At 39.0% G+C, this 24,422-nt stretch overlaps 2 protein-coding genes across 4 annotated transcripts in view; one reads left to right on the top strand and one right to left on the bottom strand.

Moving 5' to 3' along the window:
* Window positions 1-8,666, bottom strand: part of mi (minus) — a 58,326-nt gene extending 49,660 nt beyond the window's left edge. For 2 of the 3 annotated variants that reach the window (XR_011394056.1, XM_070100594.1), the window contains exons 1-3: window positions 8,317-8,658; window positions 6,842-7,118; window positions 2,232-2,351 (exon numbers count right to left, since the gene is read on the bottom strand). Coding sequence is in view for 2 of the 3 variants with exons in the window: in XM_070100594.1 (XP_069956695.1) it covers window positions 2,232-2,351; window positions 6,842-7,118; window positions 8,317-8,347 (428 nt within the window). In the remaining variant the exon portion in view is untranslated. Of the gene's footprint in view, window positions 1-2,231; window positions 2,352-6,841; window positions 7,119-8,316 lie in introns of all 3 variants that reach the window. The other variant, XM_070100595.1, reaches the window with a different exon arrangement.
* A 4,645-nt stretch (window positions 8,667-13,311) lies between these two features.
* SsRbeta (signal sequence receptor beta) lies at window positions 13,312-23,735 on the top strand. The gene is made up of 5 exons (XM_070100590.1): window positions 13,312-13,430; window positions 16,742-16,946; window positions 17,985-18,150; window positions 23,116-23,199; window positions 23,297-23,735. Coding segments are annotated over exons 1-5 (579 nt in total). The 5' UTR covers window positions 13,312-13,429; the 3' UTR covers window positions 23,420-23,735.
* Window positions 23,736-24,422: the final 687 nt, after the last annotated feature.

Raw genomic sequence — 24,422 nt, 5'->3', positions numbered from 1 at the left:
GGCCCTCTCTATGGAAAGAGGCAAATGTAGTCCCTGTTCACAAAAAGAAGAGCAGAGCAGAAATCAGCAACTACAGACCAGTGTCACTCTTGTCAATCACTGGTAAGATCCTTGAGACAATAATCTCAAGACAAATGACAGAGTTTTTTGACTACCACTCACTACTTTGTGATCATCAATATGGCTTCAGGAAAGGTTACTCTGCTGCTGATCTGTTGTTAAACCTCTCCACTAAGTGGCACCAGTCACTGGATGAATCCAAAGTCAGCTGTGTGGTAGCACTGGACATTGCTGGCGCTTTTGACCGGGTGTGGCACCAGGGCCTCTTAGCAAAACTTCAAGCACTGGGAATTGCAGGCTCTACGCTATGTCTCCTCAGTGATTACCTTCATGGTAGATCTCTAAGTGTAGTTCTCAATGGAACGGAATCAGCAAGACATCCTATTGGGGCAAGTGTTCCACAAGGAAGCGTGCTGGGTCCATTGTTATGGAATGTCTACTTCAACGACCTTCTTCATCTCATCCCAGAATCACATGCATATGCAGACGACTGTACACTGACATTCACTTATCCAAGAGAAGAAATGCCAGCTGCTCTAAGCTACATCAATCACCAGCTGAGAGCTGTATCAGCTTGGGGAAATAGATGGCAAGTAACATTTGCACCTGAGAAAACGCAAATGATGATCGTCTCTAGGCACCATGATGGTAATGCTGGGGCAGTAATAAGGATGAATGGGAGGGTGTTGGGGCACCTGGAGAAGAAGTTGATATCCTTGGGGTGAAATTTGACTCCAAACTAACCATGAAGAACCATGTTGTAAATCTTGCAAACAAAGCAGCCAGGAAGCTTACAGCACTTCGCCGTATCTTGCATCTGCTTGACAGTAGGGGTTGCAAGATCCTGTATGAGGCACAAGTACGCTCACACCTTGAGTATGCTCCACTTTCTTGGTTTGCCTGCCCCCCCTCTCATCTGCGACTGCTTGACAGAGTAGAGAACAGAGCAAGACGTCTCATCTCTCGCCTGGACCCATCCTGGATAGATCTGTCATTTCAGCAGAGCCTTCAACATAGGAGGGATGTGGGTGGCCTTACTGTTATGTACAAGGCCAATATTGTCAAAATACCACACTTGGATCCACTTCGAGGACAGCGTGAAACAAGCTTTTATGCCACAAGACGGGCAGAAAGCAGCAACTTCACTCTGGCTGTACCCTTCTCCAGAACATCACTCCATCTGAGATCATACATACCCAGGATGACTCGAGTATGGAACACATTTGTACAGCATAATGATATCAACGAGATAAAGTCAGTTGATCAAATGAAAATGCTGGCCCACAGATGGCTCCAACTTCATCCTGTTCCCTACTTGTATGTCTCATAACAATAAAAATGCTTTCAAATGAGCTGATGTAGGTAACAGCTCTTAGCTTGCCAATAAAGTTAGGAATCCTTAACCTGTAAATAGCTTGTCAATAAAGTTAGGGATCCTTAACCTTGTCAAACCCTGTGTAAAAAAAAAAAAAAAAAAAAAAAAGAGAGAGAGACAGAGAGAGAGACAGAGACAGAGACAGAGACAGAGACAGACAGAGACAGAGACAGACAGAGACAGAGACAGAGAGAGAAAATCAACAAATTCCTAAGTAAACTTGTGGACTAGGCTATAGGATTTTGTCATGAGTAATAAAACCAAATAAACTTTCAGCTAATGACAATATTTGATGTGGTTAAAACCAAAACATTCAAAAATATGCCACAAAATGGTTCCCAGTTTCAAAAAAATATAACTTACAAGTTAAGAATGAAAATGCTGAAAATATACTCATCAGTAAATATTATACGAGGATAAATGATTTGATAACTACATGAAAGACCATAAAACAATAAACTACCTGAAAATAGATAGTGAAGGATTTATAAAAATCATCAATAGAGAGAACAGGCTACAATTATAAAGAAAGGAAAAAACACAATCAAAAGGAGACGAGATAATGACTTGACAAATATTGGGGAAGACTGCTGTAATGACATGTATTAGGTATTATGTGCTATAATCACCTCAAACATTAACGTATGATCAACTAAATACTAAAGACAGGATACAATGAATATAGTTCTTCTCCTGTAACTTTCATACAATTACATATTCACACACATGCCAGTACCCAACATTATTATAAAATTCTAAAAATACAATTCCACATATATGTAAGAAACATACTTACCTAGGATTTGGTACATATTTGTCTACAGTCCAGATCAAGTATATAAGGTAACTTCCAAGATCTTGCAAATCATCAGCAAACTTATGTAATGCTTCTGCCAGGAGGAAAAAGTCATTGTACCTTGAAATGATAATACATAACATCAATAGCATTCATTGGTGCAAATTGGAGACATAATACCAACAAGTGGTAATAAAGGCATGAATTGCAGTCATATTCTCTATTGGTACAATGTTTCATCCATGGGTGGTCATATTCATGTACTACTTCCAAAAACCCTGCACAAGCCTATCTGATGTTATCCTGATGCCAAATGACTTCGAACAGGCGATAAATGACATGCCCATGCACTCTGCCCCAGGGCCAGACTCATGGAACTCCGTGTTCATCAAGAACTGCAAGAAGCCCCTATCACAAGCTTTTACCATCCTATGGAGAGGGAGCATGGACACAGGGGTCGTCCCAAGGTTACTAAAAACAACAGACATAGCCCCACTCTACAAAGGGGGCAGTAAAGCAATAGCAAAGAACTACAGACTGATAGCACTAACATCCCATATCATAAAAATCTTTGAAAGGGTCCTAAGAAGCAAGATCACCACCCATCTAGAAACCCATCAATTACACAACCCAGGGCAACATGGGTTTCGAACAGGTCGCTCCTGCCTGTCTCAACTATTGGATCACTACGACAAGGTCCTAGATGCACTAGAAGACAAAAAGAATGCAGATGTAATATATACAGACTTTGCAAAAGCCTTCGACAAGTGTGACCATGGCATAATAGAGCACAAAATGCATGCTAAAGGAATAACAGGAAAAGTTGGTCGATGTATCTATAATTTCCTCACTAACAGAACACAGAGTAGTAGTAGTCAACAGAGTAAAGTCCGAGGCAACTACGGTGAAAAGCTCTGTTCCACAAGGCACAGTACTCGCTCCCATCTTGTTCCTCATCCCCATATCTGACATAGACAAGGATGTCAGCCACAGCACCGTGTCTTCCTTTGCAGATGACACCCGAATCTGCATGACAGTGTCTTCCATTGCAGACACTGCAAAGCTCCAGGCGGACATCAACCAAATCTTTCAGTGGGCTGCAGAAAATAATATGAAGTTCAACAATGAGAAATTTAAATTACTCAGATATGGTAAACACAAGGAAATTAAATCTTCATCAGAGTACAAAACAAATTCTGGCCACAAAATAGAGTGAAACACCAACGTCAAAGACCTGGGAGTGATCATGTCGGAGGATTTCACCTTCAAGGACCATAACATTGTATCAATCGCATCTGCTAGAAAAATGACAGGATGGATAATGAGAACCTTCAAAACTAGGGATGCTAAGCCCATGATGACACTCTTCAGGTCACTTGTTCTATCTAGGCTGGAATATTGCTGCACACTAACAGCACCTTTCAAGGCAGGTGAAATTGCTGACCTAGAAAATGTACAGAGAACCTTCACGGCGCACATAACTGAGATAAAACACCTCAATTACTGGGAGCGCTTGAGGTTCCTGAACCTGTATTCCCTGGAACGCAGGCGGGAGAGATACATGATTATATACACCTGGAAAATCCTAGAGGGACTAGTACCGAACTTGCACACGAAAATCACTCACTATGAAAGCAAAAGACTTGGCAGACGATGCAACATCCCCCCAATGAAAAGCAGGGGTGTCACTAGCACGTTAAGAGACCATACAATAAGTGTCAGGGGCCCGAGACTGTTCAACTGCCTCCCAGCATACATAAGGGGGATTACCAACAGACCCCTGGCAGCCTTCAAGCTGGCACTGGACAAGCACCTAAAGTCTGTACCTGACCAGCCGGGCTGTGGCTCGTACGTTGGTTTGCGTGCAGCCAGCAGTAACAGCCTGGTTGATCAGGCTCTGATCCACCAGGAGGCCTGGTCACAGACCGGGCTGCGGGGGCATTGACCCCCGGAACTCTTTCCAGGTAAACTCCAGGTAAACAACCAATAGTATTCACTACTTAAGTGCTTTAATAATTTGCATTCTAACACTCCGGCCATCTTCCACCAACATAGAGTAACTCAACAAAGAAAACAAGTTCACTGTCACTCATTCAATCACTGTCTTGCCAGAAGGGCACTTACATCAATGTTCAAATGACCCTTCAAACTGCATCATCCCCACCCCTCCTTCAGAGGGCAGGCACTGTACTTCCCACCTCCAAAACTCAAGTCTAGCTAACCAGTTTAACTGAATCCCTTCATAAATGTTACCTTGCTCACACTCCAACAGCACAACAAATCATAAAAACCACTTGCCTCCACTCATTCCTATTTAAAATGCTCACACAAGCCTGTTGCATGTCCAAGCCCCTAACACTCAATGGAAACAAGTCACTCTGTCTGACTTTTTTGGGTTATCCTAGGTTCTCTACACACATGCTGCTATGTATGATAATTCTATGTAACTGTATTTGTGTATACCTGAATAAACTTACTTACTTACACTCAAAACCTATACACCTTCCTCCAATCATTCCAAAGGATGACCCCTACCCCTCCCTCCCTTCACCCCCAGATTTATACGCCCTACCTGGAGGGTATTCCAGGATCAACGCCCCCGCAGCCTGGTCCATGACCAGGCCTCCAAGTCATATTATTTTTCTCCATCCTCTCTAAATGTCTAAACCACCTCAACAACCCCTCCTCAGCCCTATGAACAATACTTTTGGTAACTCCACACCTCCTAATCTCCAAACTCCAAATTTTCTGCATAGTATTCACCTTACACATTGCCCTCAAGCACATCTACTGCCTCCATCCTCCTCCTTGCTGCAACATTCAAAACCCATGCTTCACACCCATACAGCAGTGTTGGTGCCACTATACTCTTGCACATTCCCCTTTTTTACTTCCACGGATGAAGATCATTGTCCCCACAGATGACTCGATGAACCCTCATCACCTTGCACTTTCCTAAGTTTACTTTTAACTTCCTTCTTTTACATACCCTCCCAAATTCATTAACCAAGCTTTGCAATTTCTCAGAATCTCCCAAGAGAACTGTGTCATGGCAAAAAGCTACTCTGGCCATTCCCACTCTATACCATATTCTCTATCTTTCAATCCCACACCTCTTCATAACATCCTAACATTCATTTCTTTTAAAATCTCATCTATAAATAATGTTAAACAACCATGGTAGCATCACATATCCCTTAGGCCTACTTTTACTGGAAAATAATCTCCTTCTTCCCTACATACCCTAACCTGCACCTTAAGGGTTAGGGTAATGCTTTAAGTAACCTACCACCTATTCCATACATTTGCTACATCTTCCATAATGCTCCCCTATCCACTCCATCATATGCCTTTTCTAAATACACAAAAACAATAAAAACTTCCTTACCTTTATCAAAGTATTATTCACTGATGTGCTTCAAAGTAAACACTTGGTCCACACATCCCCTGGCCTTCCTAAAACTTCCTTGTTCCACTGCAATCCTATTATCTATCTTATCCATAATTTTTTAAATAACTACTATACATTTTACTGAGTATATTCAAGAAGTTTATTCCACTAAAATTCCTACATTCTATATTATTCTCTTTTTCCTTATAAAAAAGAACTATGCATGTTCTCTGACAAACTCTAGGTACCTTTTTGCCCTTTCATGCATGTAATGAACAAACGCGCCAAGCATTTCTGCCTTAATCCCATCTACCCCTGCTGCTTCACACCCTTTCATTCCTCACTACCAGACTCACTTTTAGTTCTTCCTCACTCCTAAGAGTTGTTATACCTTCCTGCCCAATGCAAGAAATCACTGCCTCCCTCTCCTCATCTTCATTCAGCAATTCCTCAAAATATTCCCTTCATCTTCCCAATACCTCCACCTAATCTAATGGCTTCCCTCTTTTGTTTTTAACTGTTAATTTCATTTGTTTCCTAAGCTTTCTCAATTTATTTAATAATGCTTGTAACATAAGTTATTTGTACTTTTGTATAAACAAGTCTTCCATCAGACATGATGCAAGGCAATGTAATATCATATAATGAGTCACAGTGCCAGAAGTCCTATTTGCAAATCAGTGCAATACTGTATGTAAATTGCTCATCTGGAAGCTATCTGGTGGCTATTTTCACCTTTGGCTGGACCACTTATCATTTTGTCCAGCCCTACATTCTCACACATTGTTTCATAGAAACTCAGTTGACACCCTACCATTACACCCTTTGGTTCACAAAGACAATCACACTCCATCACAAAAGGCAAAATTGCCAACTTGCACTCAACAAGCTCCAATTCATGGAGAGTCTAATGCTTACATAACACTGAAATAAAGACTCATTTTTTCTTTAAAGTAATTTAATTTGTATAGAGAAGTAAAGTGCAGTAACATATTAGCTTAGTTTTCAACTAAAATTTTAAACATATGTTTATCTGATAAAATTTGTCCCCAGCTCATAAATCAATAAAGCACAATATATGTTTTGCTCCAGTATTGGTACAGTATCCACATTTTTCTAAGTTATATAATGTCCTCTTATGGTATTTTATGTTGTGTAATTTAGTGAACTACAAATATTGTACCAGTAATTCTTGACAAAGGTTAAACATTTACAATACCTGAACACATTTTCATCTTGGTTGTCAATACATTCACCCTCATTTCCTATATTCTCTTGGGTAGCATATAATTCTTGTAAGGGCTCATGTTTTGACCAGTCATGCCAAAGAGTGGAGATATTGGCATCTTCCATACCACTGTCACAGCCTTCATCAGGATGGATGGTAGTAGAAGCCAGACGTACCAAATGGGAACAGCAGCTTGGAGTTGAACTTCCAGTTTTAATTATTTTAATTGCTGCTTCTAATTCTTCAATGATAAATTTATTTTTTCTCTCTGAAATGTTAAACATTAATTTTTTAATTATAAAAGGTAGAAGACTGATAGAATAGATGAATATTAATTAAACAGAGCAACAATGAGTCTTGTTAGTAGATATCTGAATCCACGGGAACAATGCCTCAGTATCTGAAATAAAGTAAATGAATTGCCCAGGTTTGTATGAAAAACCTGTGTAATAGAAAACCCAAGGTTATATTTAAACTCTACAAATCAATAAGATTGCATTTACATAATGTGACATAATTCGGGTAATGATAATATAGAATACAAACTGGGTAATATAAAGGAAAAACTTGTCCCCATTATCAAGAATCTTTCTCAAGAATATAGATTAAGAGCAGTTACTAATATTACAATCTTTGGAATGTGCAGCCTGAAGTCAATCAATCAATTTATTTCCCGATACATTGTTTGTACAAAACTGGATGACACTTCATCTCACATGGAAAGCCCCTTAATTAGGCAAAGTATTGCAGGCAAGCTTAAACCTAACTTACATTTGGAAGAATTACAGTATATATGTATATAAGACCACAATGATTTTCACAATAAAATAGATTACATGAATGTTAAACAAACGTATTTAGTGAGTATATTTTGGCACAGGTACAAATAAGTACAATTATCATACAGCGTAAATTACCTAGGATAACCCCAAAAAGAGTCAAAGTTACAAATTATAAGGAATTAATGGCTCGTGGCTTAGCTCCCCTCAAGGAAGGCTCCTTGACGCTGGTGAGGGGCTCTTGACCTAGGGAATTGGATCTGTGCTCCAGTTGGATCTGTGCTCCAGTTCCCTGAATTAAGCCTGAATGCCTTCCATCCCCCCATAGGCGCTGTATAATCCTACGGGTTTAGTGCTTCCCCCTTGATTATAATAATAATAATCGTGGCTTAGCTGTAGCAGCTTCCATTTACAACTGAAAGACATAGATTCAATCCTGGAAAGAACATATAATTAAAGTCATACAATGGTGATAACAGTATTATTATTATTATTATCATAACTAAGCGGTAAACCCATAAGAGTTATATACAGTGCTGCAGGTGATAACAGTAACTCTTCAGTTAACATACACCAGGAGAGCAAAATGGTATAAACAGGTCATGTATTTAATGTAATCAGCTATGATTAATAACACTATGGAATATATTATAATTAGGTATAGGTACTGTAGTGCTCTAAGGTTACCTGTTGAAATGTAAAGCAATATCTTTTCCATTTTCTTGGTGGGATCTTCTCTTTATTTATTCTTTCGTTTGAGGTTTACAGGGCGCCTACAACTTACACCGTATTGAGCCCTGTTTCTCAGTGCTGGGGAAAGAATTAATGACCAAAGTTGGGTGACAACTGGGAAGAAAACAGGATTTCTCTTCAAGAATGAAAACGGGAACAAAAAGTTCCCAATCAGAGCAGGTGAACCCGACATTTAAACCCCGGCAGAGCCAGACATCCACACTCCATAGTCAGTAACCGGCTTCTACCAGGCTGTAGAAATCTGTCGAGCGATGGCGGTACTGATTAATATTACCAGAAAAATTAATTGCTTCTTAGAGCGTGCATGATGAGGACAACTGCCTCGGGAAGAGTATAGGTGACTTGTCACTGATATGAAGGACAGGACAACATATCTTCAGTCCATCAAGATTATTGCTGCAGTAATATTTGATGTTAGTCTGGGTCTTCCCGCCAAAACAAAAAAACATAAAACACTTCACCAGCGCCTTCATTGTTTCTGTTTTCTTGACAGTATTCTGATGACGGCTCTTGATTCAAGGGATTGAAGCTACTTTATCATTCCTTGGATCATTTATAAGTAGCTCTCATTCCCAAAGCCTTCTATGACTCCAGTAGAAATATCACATTTTTTGTTTTATTGATAAATATACATTAAAAACATATATGATTACATGTTACATAATAATCTACTATAAACAGTGAATGGAACAATTAAAATAAATAATTGAAATAATAAATAATCTGCACATGCTACATCCAAAATACACTGAAAAATGCACACACATACACATCCCTCATTTGAAAAAAAAAAATCATAAATTCAGAGACAACTCACAAATGGTTAAGAAGACCCGGGCCGGGAGAATACCGGCGAAAAAAAAAAAAAATTCACATCGACACCATGCCTAACCCTTCTAGGGTAGGGTAGGTGCCTGAGCCTTTAGCTCATAAGACTGTCATTCCCATTAGCCCCTTGGGGCGGGGATGGCAGACCAGAGAGGCCTAGCTTGTGGCTAGGCCTGGGGACAGTTGGTCCCAAAGATGAGGAGGTACTTGTGCCTCCTCCCATGGGAGACTTAGGTCTCAGACACTCCCTAGAGAGGGAGACAAGGCCGGGCCACCACTTGGAAAAGGCCCGGGCCGGGAGAATACCGGCTAATCTTTAAGGGAGCAGTCAGGTTCACGAGCGCGGAGCAAAAAAAAATTCGAAAAAATATGAAAATGGAGTTATTGTTACCAAAAAATAGCTGAACTTTCTGGCTACACGCTGGTATAATTATTATCCTTGTACGATGTTTCTAAAAGGAATTACAGCCATTTATAACAGGCATGGTGACAGTGCTGACTCGTCATATTGCGTAAAAAATGTGATGCCCTAGGGGTAGAAATTTCTATCGGTGTATCCCCTGAAGGTTCGTTCTCTCATACAGATGATGAGAGAAAACGATTTTTCAATGGTTAACTGTAATAAAAACTCGTAGGTCACGCAAAAAGTGTAAAATAAAGCGAATTTTCCGGGGAAAAAAATGATTTCCCGGGCAGCTGGGATTGGATCTGTGCTCCGGTTCCCTGAATTAAGCCTGAATACCTTCCACATTCCCCCCACCTGGAGTCTACCTGGAGGGCATTCCGGGGATCAACGCCCCCGCGGCCCGGTCCACGACCAGGCCTCCCGGTGGATCAGGGCCTGATCAACCATACTGTTACTGCTGGCCGCACGCAATCCAACGTACGAACCACAGCCCGGCTGTGGCTCCATAATCCTACATAATCCTGCATAATCCTACGGGTTTAGCGCCCCCTTTGATAATAATAATAATAATTAGCTATAGGGACATATAACCATCCATTAGAGAAATACCTTGACTGCATGGGAAGCTAATTACTTCAAACCTGCCATAACACAAAACAAAAATCTGCCATCAGAATACTTTGGTCCTTGTCTCCCAGCTATTCAAGAGTTTAAATTTACTCAACATACAAATTATTCATATCTTGTGTTGTGCATACCATATATACAGGACATTTAACACATTCAAATACTGTTGCAACACAGCACACTGTAACAGTACAAATATACTTTTTTTGTCATCCCACATCTTCCATATAACCTGTCTAGGACTATGTACATGAAAAGTACAAAAAATATGGAGCTCTCTCCCAGAAGAGCCTATAACTCCTTTACCTGCCTACTGCTTCAAGAATATGGTCAAAAATTACCTTCCTTACCTGGAAGGTATTTCGAGGGTCAATGGCCCCGCGGCCCGGTCCATGACCAGGCCTAGCAGAGGATTAAGACCTGGTCGACCAGGCTGTTACTGCTGGTCGCACGCAAACCAATGTACGAACCACAGCCGGTTGGTCAGGCACTGACTTTAGAAGCCTGTCCACAGGTGTCCAACTCCCTCTTGAAGACAACCATGGGGATGGGGTCCATTGGTAATCCCCGTTATGTATGCTGAGAGGCAGTTGAACAGTCCTTTCCTAATGTCCATCTGCTAACGTGCAATCGCTTTTAATCTCTACTGCCTTCTACCAACTCTCCTCTCAACTGCTCTTGTGAACAGTCTTATACTATAATAATAATAATAATAATAATAATAATAAAATAATAATAATAATAATAATAATAATAATAATAATAATAATAATAATAATAATAATATCTTTATTTCTACAAGTACATGTACAAGGTATGCAGGCATAGCTGACATCAGTGACATACTATGTAGAAAGCCGCTCGTTATGCAGAGCATTTCGGGCAAATTAGGTCAATTTTGTCCCAGGATGCGACCCACACCAGTCGGCTAACACCCATGTACCCATTATTACTGATGGGTGAGCATGGACAACCGGTGTAAGGAAACACTGCCAATGTTTCCACCCCTTGGCCGAGAATCAAACCCGGACCCCTCACCGTTTGAAGCGAGAGTTTTTGCCACCAGGCCACGGGACACCATGGTGTAGGTGAGTAAGTTTATTCAGGTATACACAAATACAGTTACATAGATTATCATACATAGCAGCATATGTGTAGAGAACCTAGGATAACCCAAAAAAGTCAGAGTGACTTGTTTCCATTTGGGACCTTTGCTTATTTGCATTGGGGGTCCTTCCTAACACTAATTTTTCTCATGAGGATTATAATTCATGATGAGTAAGACACATGTGCAACAATTAGGTATCTTGATTGTTGAAACGTATTTGCCTACACGGTAGACTTCTCCAGTCAAATACAGAGGCAGCAGGTGAATTAGCAGTGGAATGAAGATGATGAAATTAGTCCATCAACCTTGGAGAAATAGTATTTGAGGTGGTCAGTCCCTCAGCCTGAAGAAGAGTTCAGTTCCAGGGTCTGGAAGGAGATGAAGCTGAAGCATGAGAATGGAATCTTAAATACTGTCAAATGTGAGGTGGAAGATATTCAACTAGGCCTCAATCTTTAGTTATCCCATATCTACATGAGGGATATGAGATGACTACTACCCATGAATAATGGATGTCTACCATCTACAGGATGGATAGCGGATGACTACCTTCCAAGGGATAGATAATGGATGTCTACTGCCCACAGGATCAATATGGGTTGACTACCACCCACAGGATGGATATGGGGCGACTGTCACCCACAGGATGGATATGAAATTATTACTGTCTACAATATAGATATGAAATAACTACCACTCACAAGATAAATATGAGGTGGCTACCACTCACAGGATGGATATATGATGACTACCACTCACAGGATGGATATATGATGACTACCACTCACAGGATGGATATATGATGACTACTACTCACAGGATGGATATATGATGACTACCACTCACAGGATGGATATATGATGACTACCACTCACAGGATGGATATATGATGACTACTACTCACAGGATGGATATATGATGACTACCACTCACAGGATGGATATATGATTACTACTCACAGGATGGATATATGTTGACTACCACTCACAGGATGGATATATGATGACTACCACTCACAGGATGGATATATGATTACTACTCACAGGATGGATATATGTTGACTACCACTCACAGGATGGATATATGATGACTACCACTCACAGGATGGATATATGATGACTACCACTCACAGAATGGATATATGATGACTACCACTCACAGGATGGATATGGGGTGTATGCTAAAGATGTCAGTTAATCAGACTAACTATTGAATTATCTAGGATGAAGAAGAGAAGACAGGATGAAGAAAAGAAGCTAGGATGAAGAGAAGAAGCTAGGATAAAGAGAAAGAAAAGATATGAACAGAAGAAGAAACAATAAGAGAAGCCAAGAAAAGTAAGAAAATAAAGAGTGAAGATGTCGAAGATAAAATGAAGAAGTATGTATGTTAAGCTTTATTCAGGGAAATCTACATAGATTTTAAAGACAGTGGTATAAATTGATTCAATGATTCTGATGGAGGTGAAGGAGAAAGTGAGGGAGAAAAAGACGAACTCTTGTATGGCTCATAAGAAATAAAAAAAAAATAGGAAGAAAAGGTGAAAGAGTAAGCTACTATTTAGACTTTGGGTACATAACATACAGTTATTTTATAATGATCTTGAGTGAACACAGATATTAAAGACATTAAAAGTACATTACATAGATTTAACAATAAATTTCCATAAATGCCAAGTCAGCAAAGTTAAGGAGTAAGTAAGTAAGAAAGCTTATTTAAGTACAGGTACACTAAGTACAATTGTCATACATAGTGTAAATTATCAAGGATAACCCCAAAAAAGTCAAGGTGACTTATTTCCATTGGGATAACCAAGAATTTATATGAGAGTGAATAATATAATTTTATTTATTTATTTATTTAATGTAGTACCCAACACTGTAACACTGACATACATTTAAAAATTAAATGTTATTGTTATTAAAGTGTAAGGACAAAGAACCATAGTGTGGGTTGAGAGAGTGACAACTGTGAGGTGTTGTGGTAGTCAGGTGGCAGCACTAGTACAGTGTACTAGTTCCATCATCACTCACACTCTCTCTGTCTCTATCAACATATCAGTCTCGCCTCCAGCAAGAAGTAAGATTGCTGAATACTATAACTGTTGCATCTAGTGGCTGCGAGATTTATTAATGTCTCTGGGTGTTGTGTTATGAAGGGTTAGTTTAAAGGCTTCGTAAATTGTACCGGTAATCTTGTTAATATGTGTGTGTGTATGTGTGTGTGTGTGTATGTGTGTGTGTATGTGTGTGTGTATGTGTGTGTGTGTGTGTATGTGTGTGTGTATGTGTGTGTGTATGTGTGTGTATGTGTGTGTGTGTGTATGTGTGTGTATGTGTATGTGTGTGTGTATGTGGTGTGTGTGTGTGTGTGTGTGTGTTATTTTATTATATAAGGAATTTGAACCATCCGCACCTTGCTTAATTATCCAATTATTACATTCACGAGGGAACGCTAAACTTGTAGGGGTCGGAGGACAGTCGGTCTTATTTCCATTTGGGTCCTTTTTAATGCTCTTCCCCATTATACGACTCGATCAAATCGCATGTATATCCAGGTACCTACTTATTATTATTATTATAATAAAGAAGCGCTAAACCACAAGGGCTATACAGCGTTGCAGGGCAGGAAGGAAGCAGGTACCTACTGATGGAAATAAATGGTATAAAATACCGACACAATGGAAATATAAACACATATGCAGTATAATGTGATCCTTTATTGACAACGTTTCACCCACGCAGTGGGCTTTTTTTCAAGTCACACACAGATCTGTGTGTGACTTGAAAAAGCCCACTGCGTGGGTGAAACGTTGTCAATAAAGGATCACATTATACTGCATGTGTGTTTATATTTCCAGGTACTTACTGAGGAAGCAGAGGAACTGAACCATTAACAGTCAACAGATCTAATATCACTCAAGGACTCCCAATGGAAATAAATCTTTTTTTTTTTTTTTTATCCTAGGTAATCTTCACATAATTACAAACGTAAATGTGTGTGTATTAATCATAAATTGTATTACCTCATATTAATAATAGAGTAAAATATTGAATATTTATATTCTACCACTCTTCACCTGTGTAGACTTTATAAGTATTAGGTTAAGTCTGCCTGAAATGCCTCGGCATGATAGTGGCTTTCTTTGTTCCAATCAAATTATGAAATGTAAATATACATTGTAACCTTAGCAAAGAAATAAAATTTTATTTTATTTATGACAATTTATGTAACTGTATTTTTGTACCTGTACCTAAATAAATTTACTCAGATACTGAAGTCTGGGGGTCAATCTCCAGTATGGGTGGAAACATTAGGACATGTTTCCTTAACTGTTCATGTTCACCCGTCAGTAGTAATGGGTACCTGGGTGTTAGTCAACTGGTGTGGGTTGCATCCTGGGGACAAAATGGACATAATTTGCTCAGAATGCTCTACATAACAAGGGGCTTTTTATATAGTAGTATGTCATTGTCAGCTGTGCTTATAGTATACATTGTACACGTACTTGTAGAAATAGATTATTAACAAGGCAGCTGCCAGAGGTCTGGAAAACAGCTAATGTAGTCAAATTATTTAAAGAAAGGGACATAGGTGGCATTTAATTATAGGTCAGTGCCATTTAATATACATAGTAAGGTTATGGAGATGATCAGAAGAGTAATGGAGCACCTAGAGAGGAGTGGATTTGTCATCCAGTATGGTTTCCAAGATTGTAAGTCCTTTCTCTTGAATCTTTTACCTTCTTTGATAAGGTAGTGAAAATTAGGCAAGAGGGACAGAGAGAGAGGCATGAATGGACTACATTTTTTAATTGTAAAGAGTTCAATACAGTACCCCACAGGAGCCTGGCACAAAAACTAGAGTAGACAAGAATTAGGGAAAGCACTACAGTGAGTCAAGGAAGCAATGAGTTAGTCAGGGAGGAAGTGTTGGACTGGGTGAGTGGAGTTCCACAAGGGTCCGTATTTGGACCAGTTTTTTCTCGTATGTGAAAAACTTTCAAGACAGTTAGAAATGTCCATTTACAGATGTGAAACTGAGTTTAATGCAGACAGAAGTAGACCAAGAAAATCTACGTATGTATTTGGACAAGCACAGGATTGATCTGACAAATGGCTACTAGAATTTAATCCCACTAAATGCAAAGCTGTGGAAATCAGAAGAGCAAAGATGTTCAAAAGTGGTGGGCATAGGTCTGAGCATTTTGCCTGAGGCATACAGCAACCGAAGACTGGTAAATTTCAGGGTACCTTTCAGGAACATCAATAGTCATTCACAACCTTACCCATGGCATATGTCAAGCCCATCTTGAAGTATGGAGTGCCAGTATGGAGCTCTCATCTGGTTAAGAATATAAAAAAGCTAGGAAAAGTTAGAGGCTAGAGGAGATAAACTTGACACCAGAGCACAGTAGGACCAGAGGTGACATGATTACATTGTACAAAATATTCTGACAAATTAACAGGGTGGACAAGGAGAGTCTGAGAGGCAGGTCTTGGGTACTTGAGGTCACAGCTGGAAGTTAAGATAGTGAAGTGGTATAGGCAGAATCCATACACAGGGTTCATGCAGCTAGCCCTTAAACTGTCCAAACATAGGTCTATGTTCACTTACGTAGGGCTCCGAATGTAGATCTACCTTTTTTATTTTATGCGTTTTCAAATGTTAAAAAAAAATAGATCTATGTTCGGAGCACTATGCAAGTGAACATGATCTGTTTGGACAGTTTAAGGGCTAGTAGTGAAACCAATAGTAGCCAGCAAAGAGGCAGGGCCAAGAGCTGAGCCTTGACCTCTGCAACCACAGTTGGTGCAATTAGGCGAGTGCTGCTAGAACACAGGCAGCAGGTGTAAGGAAACATGCCCATTGTATTGCTGGGTTTGATCCAAAGAAAGGGAGGGCAGATCCATTTCCTTTGATCAGTAGCCACTTGCTACCATCAAGGAACTTTTCTTAAGGGAAGATCAGGCACTGTTTGGTTTACCTCCCTCAAGGGAGGTTCCCTGAAATTTTGAAAGGGCTTTTGATCAAAGGAAATGGACATGATCTCTCCTTCCTTGGGTTGAATATGATTGCTTCCCATTCTCCCTGATGCTGTATGGCCCTTATGGATTTAGTGCTCTCCTCATGAATGCAATAGGAGTTTAATGCTTCACATGAAACTACAGTATTTTTATGATGTAATTGTGATGGTCTGTTGGAAAAACTGTATTTCTTCCAAAAAGTCATTGGTGATGTAGTGGTGTATTTTTGTAATGTACATTAGTAAAGGGGGGAGGATACTTTCTCATAAATATAACATAAGTGTGTGTGTGTGTGTGTGTGTGTGTGTGTGTGTGTGTGTGTGTGTGTGTAATATTGATTGACATACCCTATTTTTCTTGCAGTGTTAAGCTACTTAATCCTGGCCTTAGCTTTTGTGGGCTGTGTTCTTTCTGAAGGTGAAGGAGAAGAAAGAGCAAGATTGCTAGCTGCCAAACGTGTTCATAATTTGTACTTAGTGGAAGGGAGAGACATTGTTGTTCAGTATTCTGTCCACAATGTTGGTCAGGCTGCTGCAATCAATGTACAGCTCACAGATGCAGGTTTTAGGTGAGTCATGATTTGACTTGTATATTTGTTCACTCGCATTAATATGCCATACCGAAAAAATTCATTAGTCTGTGTTTATTAGGTACCATTATCACGAACTAAAAACGTTTGGAGTCTGATATTTTAGCATTGTGACAATGTCCACTTGGGTAGCTGGCTACAACAATGTCATACTAAAATGTTTTCCTGTAGAGGTATAGGCAGCTGAATTCAAGATTGTGTTTTACACATTTTTTCTACTTTGGCTTCATACTGTGAAAAAAGTAAAAGATGCAAATTTTAGGACTGCAGTTATTTAAATTGGCTCCAAAAGTTTTATGGGCATTCCTACTTGCACAACTTTTACTCCTCTAGATCTGCCACAGCAATAACCTGAACATTTCTGATTATGTGCTTTGGGTTGGTGAAATTTTCACAGGCTTTCACTCTGAGAGCCATAGCATTTCTGCTATGACTCTCAGAATGCATATCATGAACTAAAACTTTCCTGAAGTTAGTATGAAACATGCCAACCTTCATGTAAAATTTTATCAAAATTGGAGATGGTCAGGTGGGGACCCCTGGCCCTGCTGCTATTTCAAAATTTAACTCTAATATTTGATCACTGAAATATTGAAGGGCTGTGAATGTGCTTATAGTATGTTATAGAATGGCCTCTTCAAAGACCATTTTATTTTTGACATTTGCTGTATCTTTGATAGTTTATTAATTTTTGAAAGCAAGGCCAAAATGTCATTATTTGTACGAACAAGCATTTGTGAATTATTGGGAAACATTTTCTTAGGTCTAGAACTACACTGCTTAACATCCTGACTCCTCACTTTATTTAGAAAAGAGTTAAAGGTATCTGATTTGTTATTTGAGGATGACAAAGAACTGCTCTGTTGGTTCACAGCAATCTTAAAAATTTCCTGTGTATTGATTGGGCTCTGCAAAGGCTCTAAGTAGTAAAAAAAAATTGTCATTGTAAGTTAGTATATTGTTGTACCACTATAAACTGTAAAAGAATGGATATAATATATTAATATTTTTTTACAGTACTGAAGATTTTGACATAGCTGGTGGTCAGCTGCAAGTGAAGTTTGACAGAATTGCTCCAAATGCAAATGTTTCTCACACTGTTGTTGTGAAACCCAAGAAGTATGGTTATTTTAACTTCACAGCAGCAGAAGTGTCTTACCAGCCATCTGAAGATTCTGCAGAGGTATATTGAATACTGTTTATTAATTTCATTGGTGAAATTAATTATGACATGAAAGGCATACTGTATTATTTACTACAAACTTTTAAACTGTCCAAACGTAGATCTACGTTCACCCACGTAGATCAGTTTTTTTTTTTTACATTTGAAAGCGTGTGAAATAAAACATAGATCTACATTCGGAGCACTACGCGAGCGAACATAGATCTACGTTTGGACAGTTTAATGTTAACGTAAAAGCTATTAGTTGGTAGCATTCCGAACTTGTGCCACTTGGTAATGAGCAGTATACATTAATCACTTATAAAACTGTTCTTGTAAAGTTCTCTACACTGTATTCATGCTAAAAGGGTATAGCAGTGCTTGTCATTACTAGATTACTAATTTTTTTTTTTTTTTTTAACACTGGCAGTCTCCCACCAAGGCAGGGTGACCCCCCAAAAAAAAAATGCTTTCACCATCAGATATGACAGTTTAGGTGTCACTCCAAACAGCCAGTATTCCAGACCTCTTTTAAAGTGCAGGCCTTGTACTACCCACCTCCAGGACTAGTCCAGCTAACTGGTTTACCTGAATCCCTTCACAAAATATTACCCTGCTCACACTCAAACAGCTTGTTGGGTTCCAAAAACTGTCTCCATTCACTCCAATCTAACATGCTCTCACATGCCTGCTGCATGCTCAGATATGCAACTTAGCATGTCCAGATATGCAACTTAGACTAAAAAGCAAGTTAAGAATTAACAAAATAAGGATTCCCATAATTTAAGTGTTCAAAAAAAAAATTCATTAAAAAGTTAGCTTTTTACTTCACCTTTTAATGATTATCATACATTTGTATGTATTTTTACATAAAAATAGTTAATATTTTTAAAAGGCTTTATTTTCTAACTTGCTATACTTCACACACTCTTGTCAGTTATCTGCATGAAGGGATGGAGAATAAAACTTGTGATTAGGTTTGAACCTTATTTCCTAGCTCTTTATGACCAATTGATGTTAAAAGATTCATGGTTAACTGGTGATGGGAAGGAGCCAGTGAAATGTCTTTATTAGAGTATGTGCAGATAAAGGACTACTGCTGTCAATTTAGTAATTGCCACATACTGGCATCTCCAGTCAAGACAAGGGTGATCCTAGAAATCATTCACAATTATTCAATCAATGTCCTGTCTAAAGTGTATGTGTACTATCATATTTTAAATAACCCTCCAAACTGTAACATCCCCACCCCTCCAGAGTGTAGGCACTGCACTTCCCACCTCTAAGACTAAAGTTCAGCTAACTATGGTTACCCTGAATCCCATCAAAAGTTGCCTTGCTCACGCTCCAACAGCCTATCCATTAAAATCGACTTGTCTCCATTCACTCCTTTCTAACATGCTGGTTGTATTGTATTAACAGTACTGTATTTTTTTTTTTTTTTTTCAACAAGTCGGTCGTCTCCCACCGAGGCAGGGTGACCCAAAAAAAAAAGAAAGAAAATCCCCAAAAAGAAAATACTTTCATCATCATTCAACACTTTCACCACACACACACATTATCACTGCTTTTGCAGAGGTGCTCAGAATACAACAGTTTAGAAGCATATACGTATAGAGATACACAACATATCCCTCCAAACTGCCAATATCCCAAACCCCTCCTTTAAAGTGCAGGCATTGTACTTCCCATTTCCAGGACTCAAGTCCGACTATATGAAAATAACCGGTTTCCCTGAATCCCTTCACTAAATATTACCCTGCTCACACTCCAACAGATCGTCAGGTCCCAAGTATCATTCGTCTCCATTCACTCCTATCTAACACGCTCATGCACGCTTGCTGGAAGTCCAAGCCCCTCACCCACAAAACCTCCTTTACCCCCTCTTTCCAACCCTTTCGAGGACGACCCCTACCCCTCTTACCTTCCCCTATAGATTTATATGCTTTCCATGTCATTCTACTTTGATCCATTCTCTCTAAATGACCAAACCACCTCAACAACCCCTCTTCTGCCCTCTGACTAATGCTTTTATTAACTCCACACCTTCTCCTAATTTCCACACTCCGAATTTTCTGCATAATATTTACACCACACATTGCCCTTAGACAGGACATCTCCACTGCCTCCAACCGTCTCCTCGCTGCTGCATTTACCACCCAAGCTTCACATCCATATAAGAGTGTTGGTACAACTATACTTTCATACATTCCCTTCTTTGCCTCCATAGATAACGTTTTTTGACTCTACATATACCTCAACGCACCACTCGCCTTTTTTCCCTCATCAATTCTATGATTAACCTCATCCTTCATAAATCCATCCGCCGACACGTCAACTCCCAAGTATCTGAAAACATTCACTTCTTCCATACTACTCCTCCCCAATTTGATATCCAATTTTTCTTTATCTAAATCATTTGATACCCTCATCACCTTACTCTTTTCTATGTTCACTTTCAACTTTCTACCTTTACACACATTCTCAAACTCATCCACTAACCTTTGCAATTTTTCTTTAGAATCTCCCATAAGCACAGTATCATCAGCAAAAAGTAACTGTGTCAATTCCCATTTTGAATTTGATTTCCCATAATTTAATCCCACTCCTCTCCCGAACACCCTAGCAATTACTTCTTTTACAACCCCATCTATAAATATATTAAACAACCATGGTGACATTACACATCCCTGTCTAAGACCTACTTTTACCGGGAAGTATTCTCCCTCTCTTCTACACACCCTAACCTGAGCCTCACTATCCTCATAAAAGCTCTTTACAGCATTTAGTAACTTACCACCTATTCCATATACTTGCAACATCTGCCACATTGCTCCTCTATCCACTCTATCATATGCCTTTTCTAAATCCATAAATGCAATAAAAACTTCCCTACCTTTATCTAAATACTGTTCACATATATGCTTCAATGTAAACACTTGATCTACACATCCCCTACCCACTCTGAAGCCTCCTTGCTCGTCCGCAATTCTACATTCTGTCTTACCTCTAATTCTTTCAATTATAACCCTACCGTATACTTTTCCTGGTATACTCAGTAAACTTATTCCTCTATAATTTTTACAATCTCTTTTGTCCCCTTTCCCTTTATATAAAGGGACTATACATGCTCTCCGCCAATCCCTAGGTACCTTCCCCTCTTTCATACATTTATTAAACAAAAGTACCAACCACTCCAACACTATATCCCCCCCTGCTTTTAACATTTCTGTCATGATCCCATCAGTTCCAGCTGCTTTACCCCCTTTCATTCTACGTAATGCCTCACGTACCTCTACCACACTTACGTTCTGCTCTTCTTCACTCCTAAAAGATGGTATACCTCCCTGGCCAGTGCATGAAATTACCGCCTCCCTTTCTTCCTTAACATTTAAAAGTTCCTCAAAATATTCTCGCCATCTACCTAATACCTCCTTCTCCCCATCTACTAACTCCCCTACTCTGTTTGTTTTTAACTGACAAATCCATACTTTCCCTAGGCTTTCTTAACTTGTTTAACTCACTCCAAAATTTTTTCTTATTTTCATTAAAATTTCTTGACAGTGCCTCTCCCACTCTTTCATCTGCTCTCCTTTTGCGCACTCTCACCACTCTCTTCACCTTTCTTTTACTCTCCATATACTCTGCTCTTCTTATAACACTTCTGCTTTATAAAAACCTCTCGTAAGCTACCTTTTTCTCTTTTATCACACCCTTTACTTCATCATTCCACCAATCACTCCTCTTTCCTCCTGCCCCCACCCTCCTATAACCACAAACTTCTGCCCCACATTCTAATACTGCATTTTTAAAACTATTCCAACCCTCTTCAACCCCCCCACTACTCATCTTTGCACTAGCCCACCTTTCTGCCAATAGTCGCTTATATCTCGCCCGAACTTCCTCCTCCCTTAGTTTATACACTTTCACCTCCCTCTTACTTGTTGTTGCCACCTTCCTCTTTTCCCATCTACCTCTTACTCTAACTGTAGCTACAACTAAATAATGATCCGATATATCAGTTGCCCCTCTATAAACATGTACATCCTGGAGCCTACCCATCAACCTTTTATCCACCAATACATAATCTAACAAACTACTTTCATTACGTGCTACATCATACCTTGTATATTTATTTATCCTCTTTTTCATAAAATATGTATTACTTATTACCAAATTTCTTTCTACACATAGCTCAATTAAAGGCTCCCCATTTACATTTACCCCTGGCACCCCAAAATTACCTACTACTCCCTCCATAACGTTTTTACCCACTTTAGCATTGAAATCCCCAACCACCATTACTCTCACACTTGATTCAAAACTCCCCACGCATTCACTCAACATTTCCCAGAATCTCTCTCTCCTCTACACTTCTCTCTTCTCCAGGTGCATACATGCTTACTATAACCCACTTTTCACATCCAATCTTTATTTTACTCCACATAATCCTTGAATTTATACATTTGTAGTCCCTCTTTTCCTGCCATAGCTTATCCTTCAACATTATTGCTACTCCTTCTTTAGCTCAACTCTATTTGAAACCCCTGACCTAATCCCATTTATTCCTCTCCATTGAAACTCTCCCACCCCCTTCAGCTTTGTTTCACTTAAAGCCAGGACATCCAGTTTCTTCTCATTCATAACATCCACAATCATCTCTTTCTTATCATTTGCACAACATCCACGCACATTCAGACTTCCCACTTTGACAATTTTCTTCTTCTATTCTTTTTAGTAATCTTTACAGGAAAAGGAGTTACTAGCCCATTGTTCCCGGCATTTTAACTGAATTTAATATGCAAGACTTGACAGTTAAGATACTGAAATTAAATATTTAAATTAATGGAGTTTATTTCTGTGTGTTTTTCCTAAATGTGCCTTGTTTCTGGAAATTCTTACTTCAAGATATGCAAATATAATATGCCCTTGTTTGTATGGAATATTTCCTCAGTTATTCCTTCTGTAATTTTATGCTAATTACAGATCCAGATTGGATATACCTCAGAGCCTGGTGAAGGAGGGATCATTGCTTTCCGTGACTATGACCGAAAATTTTCACCTCATGTTGTAAGTAAACACCTTTGCACTAATAAGTATACACTGTTTAAAAATCTTGCCTGGTTATTAGAATTTTTCATCTAATTAATACATATTGCTTTTCCAGTTTGATTGGTTGATCTTCGCTCTGCTGATGATCCCTGCTCTTCTAGTTCCTTACATGATGTGGTACAACATTAAGTCCAAATATGCAACAGTTCCACGTGGAAAAAAGGGCAGATCTGATTAAGCTGCACATTTCATTCTATTTATTCTTCTTGGCAAATTAATTTCATGAATTAATGATAGCTTAAATTAAAAAAATCAAATGTTCTGGATAACTTGAATGACATTAAATGGCTATTTTAATTTTTAGCCAAACTTGAGGGAAATTTCTAATTGTCTTAAGACTTGCATTCCTTTGCAAGATCCTGGTCATGTTTGGGAATTTTGTATGTCTGATATGTGTGAGTGTATATGATGTACATTTTATTTTGTGCAGTTAAATTTTAGTATGTCAGTTGTAATATTGTTTTTTAATTAAATTGAAAACCAAAAAAAAAAAATTATTATTAATCCACAATTTGTTACCTTACTAGTGGAGAAAACTTGCTACAAATGTAGATATTTGCAAGGTGTGGTGTGCCAAAATTGTCAAAAGTTGGTGCAACCTACAAGGCCTGTTGGCACATCTGCGTGTTTATCAAAGCTGAATTCTGCATACAGGTCGGCCATCACTAATATGGCAATCAGTGTTCCGATTCTATCCATAATCCGGCTAGCATAATTTCAAATTTCATTATTGTGCTGACTCAGTATAATTTGACTCAGAAATTGTGCAGATGATTGTAAATTCACAGTAGCAAGCCAGTAGAGGAGAAAGCCGTGCTGAAAATGAGAAAGATGTAGCAGAAAGTCTCTCTTGATAGGTTAAGTGTATTCTGACCTAACCACTCTGTAATCTGACACTTGCTAATCCGGCACACTGCAGGTCCCAATGTTGCTGGATTAGTGATGGCCAACCTGTACTCTGATGGGAGAGACTTGGGATGTGTTGAGCAGAACTCGGTACAGCAATTTTCAGAAGTATTGGGCATCTTTACATGTGGCAACTGTAAGATATGTTTGATTATTAATTGTGAGAGTATAATTTCTCCATACCCAGCAATGATGGAAAGTTGGCCATAAACCTAATTGTATATGACCCCCATGGGTTTAACACCTTTACGTAAATGCTGGGTAATTGACAAAAT

Source organism: Cherax quadricarinatus, chromosome 73 (genome assembly GCF_038502225.1).
Source record: "Cherax quadricarinatus isolate ZL_2023a chromosome 73, ASM3850222v1, whole genome shotgun sequence".
Classification (NCBI taxonomy): domain Eukaryota; kingdom Metazoa; phylum Arthropoda; class Malacostraca; order Decapoda; family Parastacidae; genus Cherax; species Cherax quadricarinatus.
The sequence above is the reverse complement of the archived record's forward strand: the minus strand, read 5'-3'. Positions and strand labels throughout refer to the sequence as shown.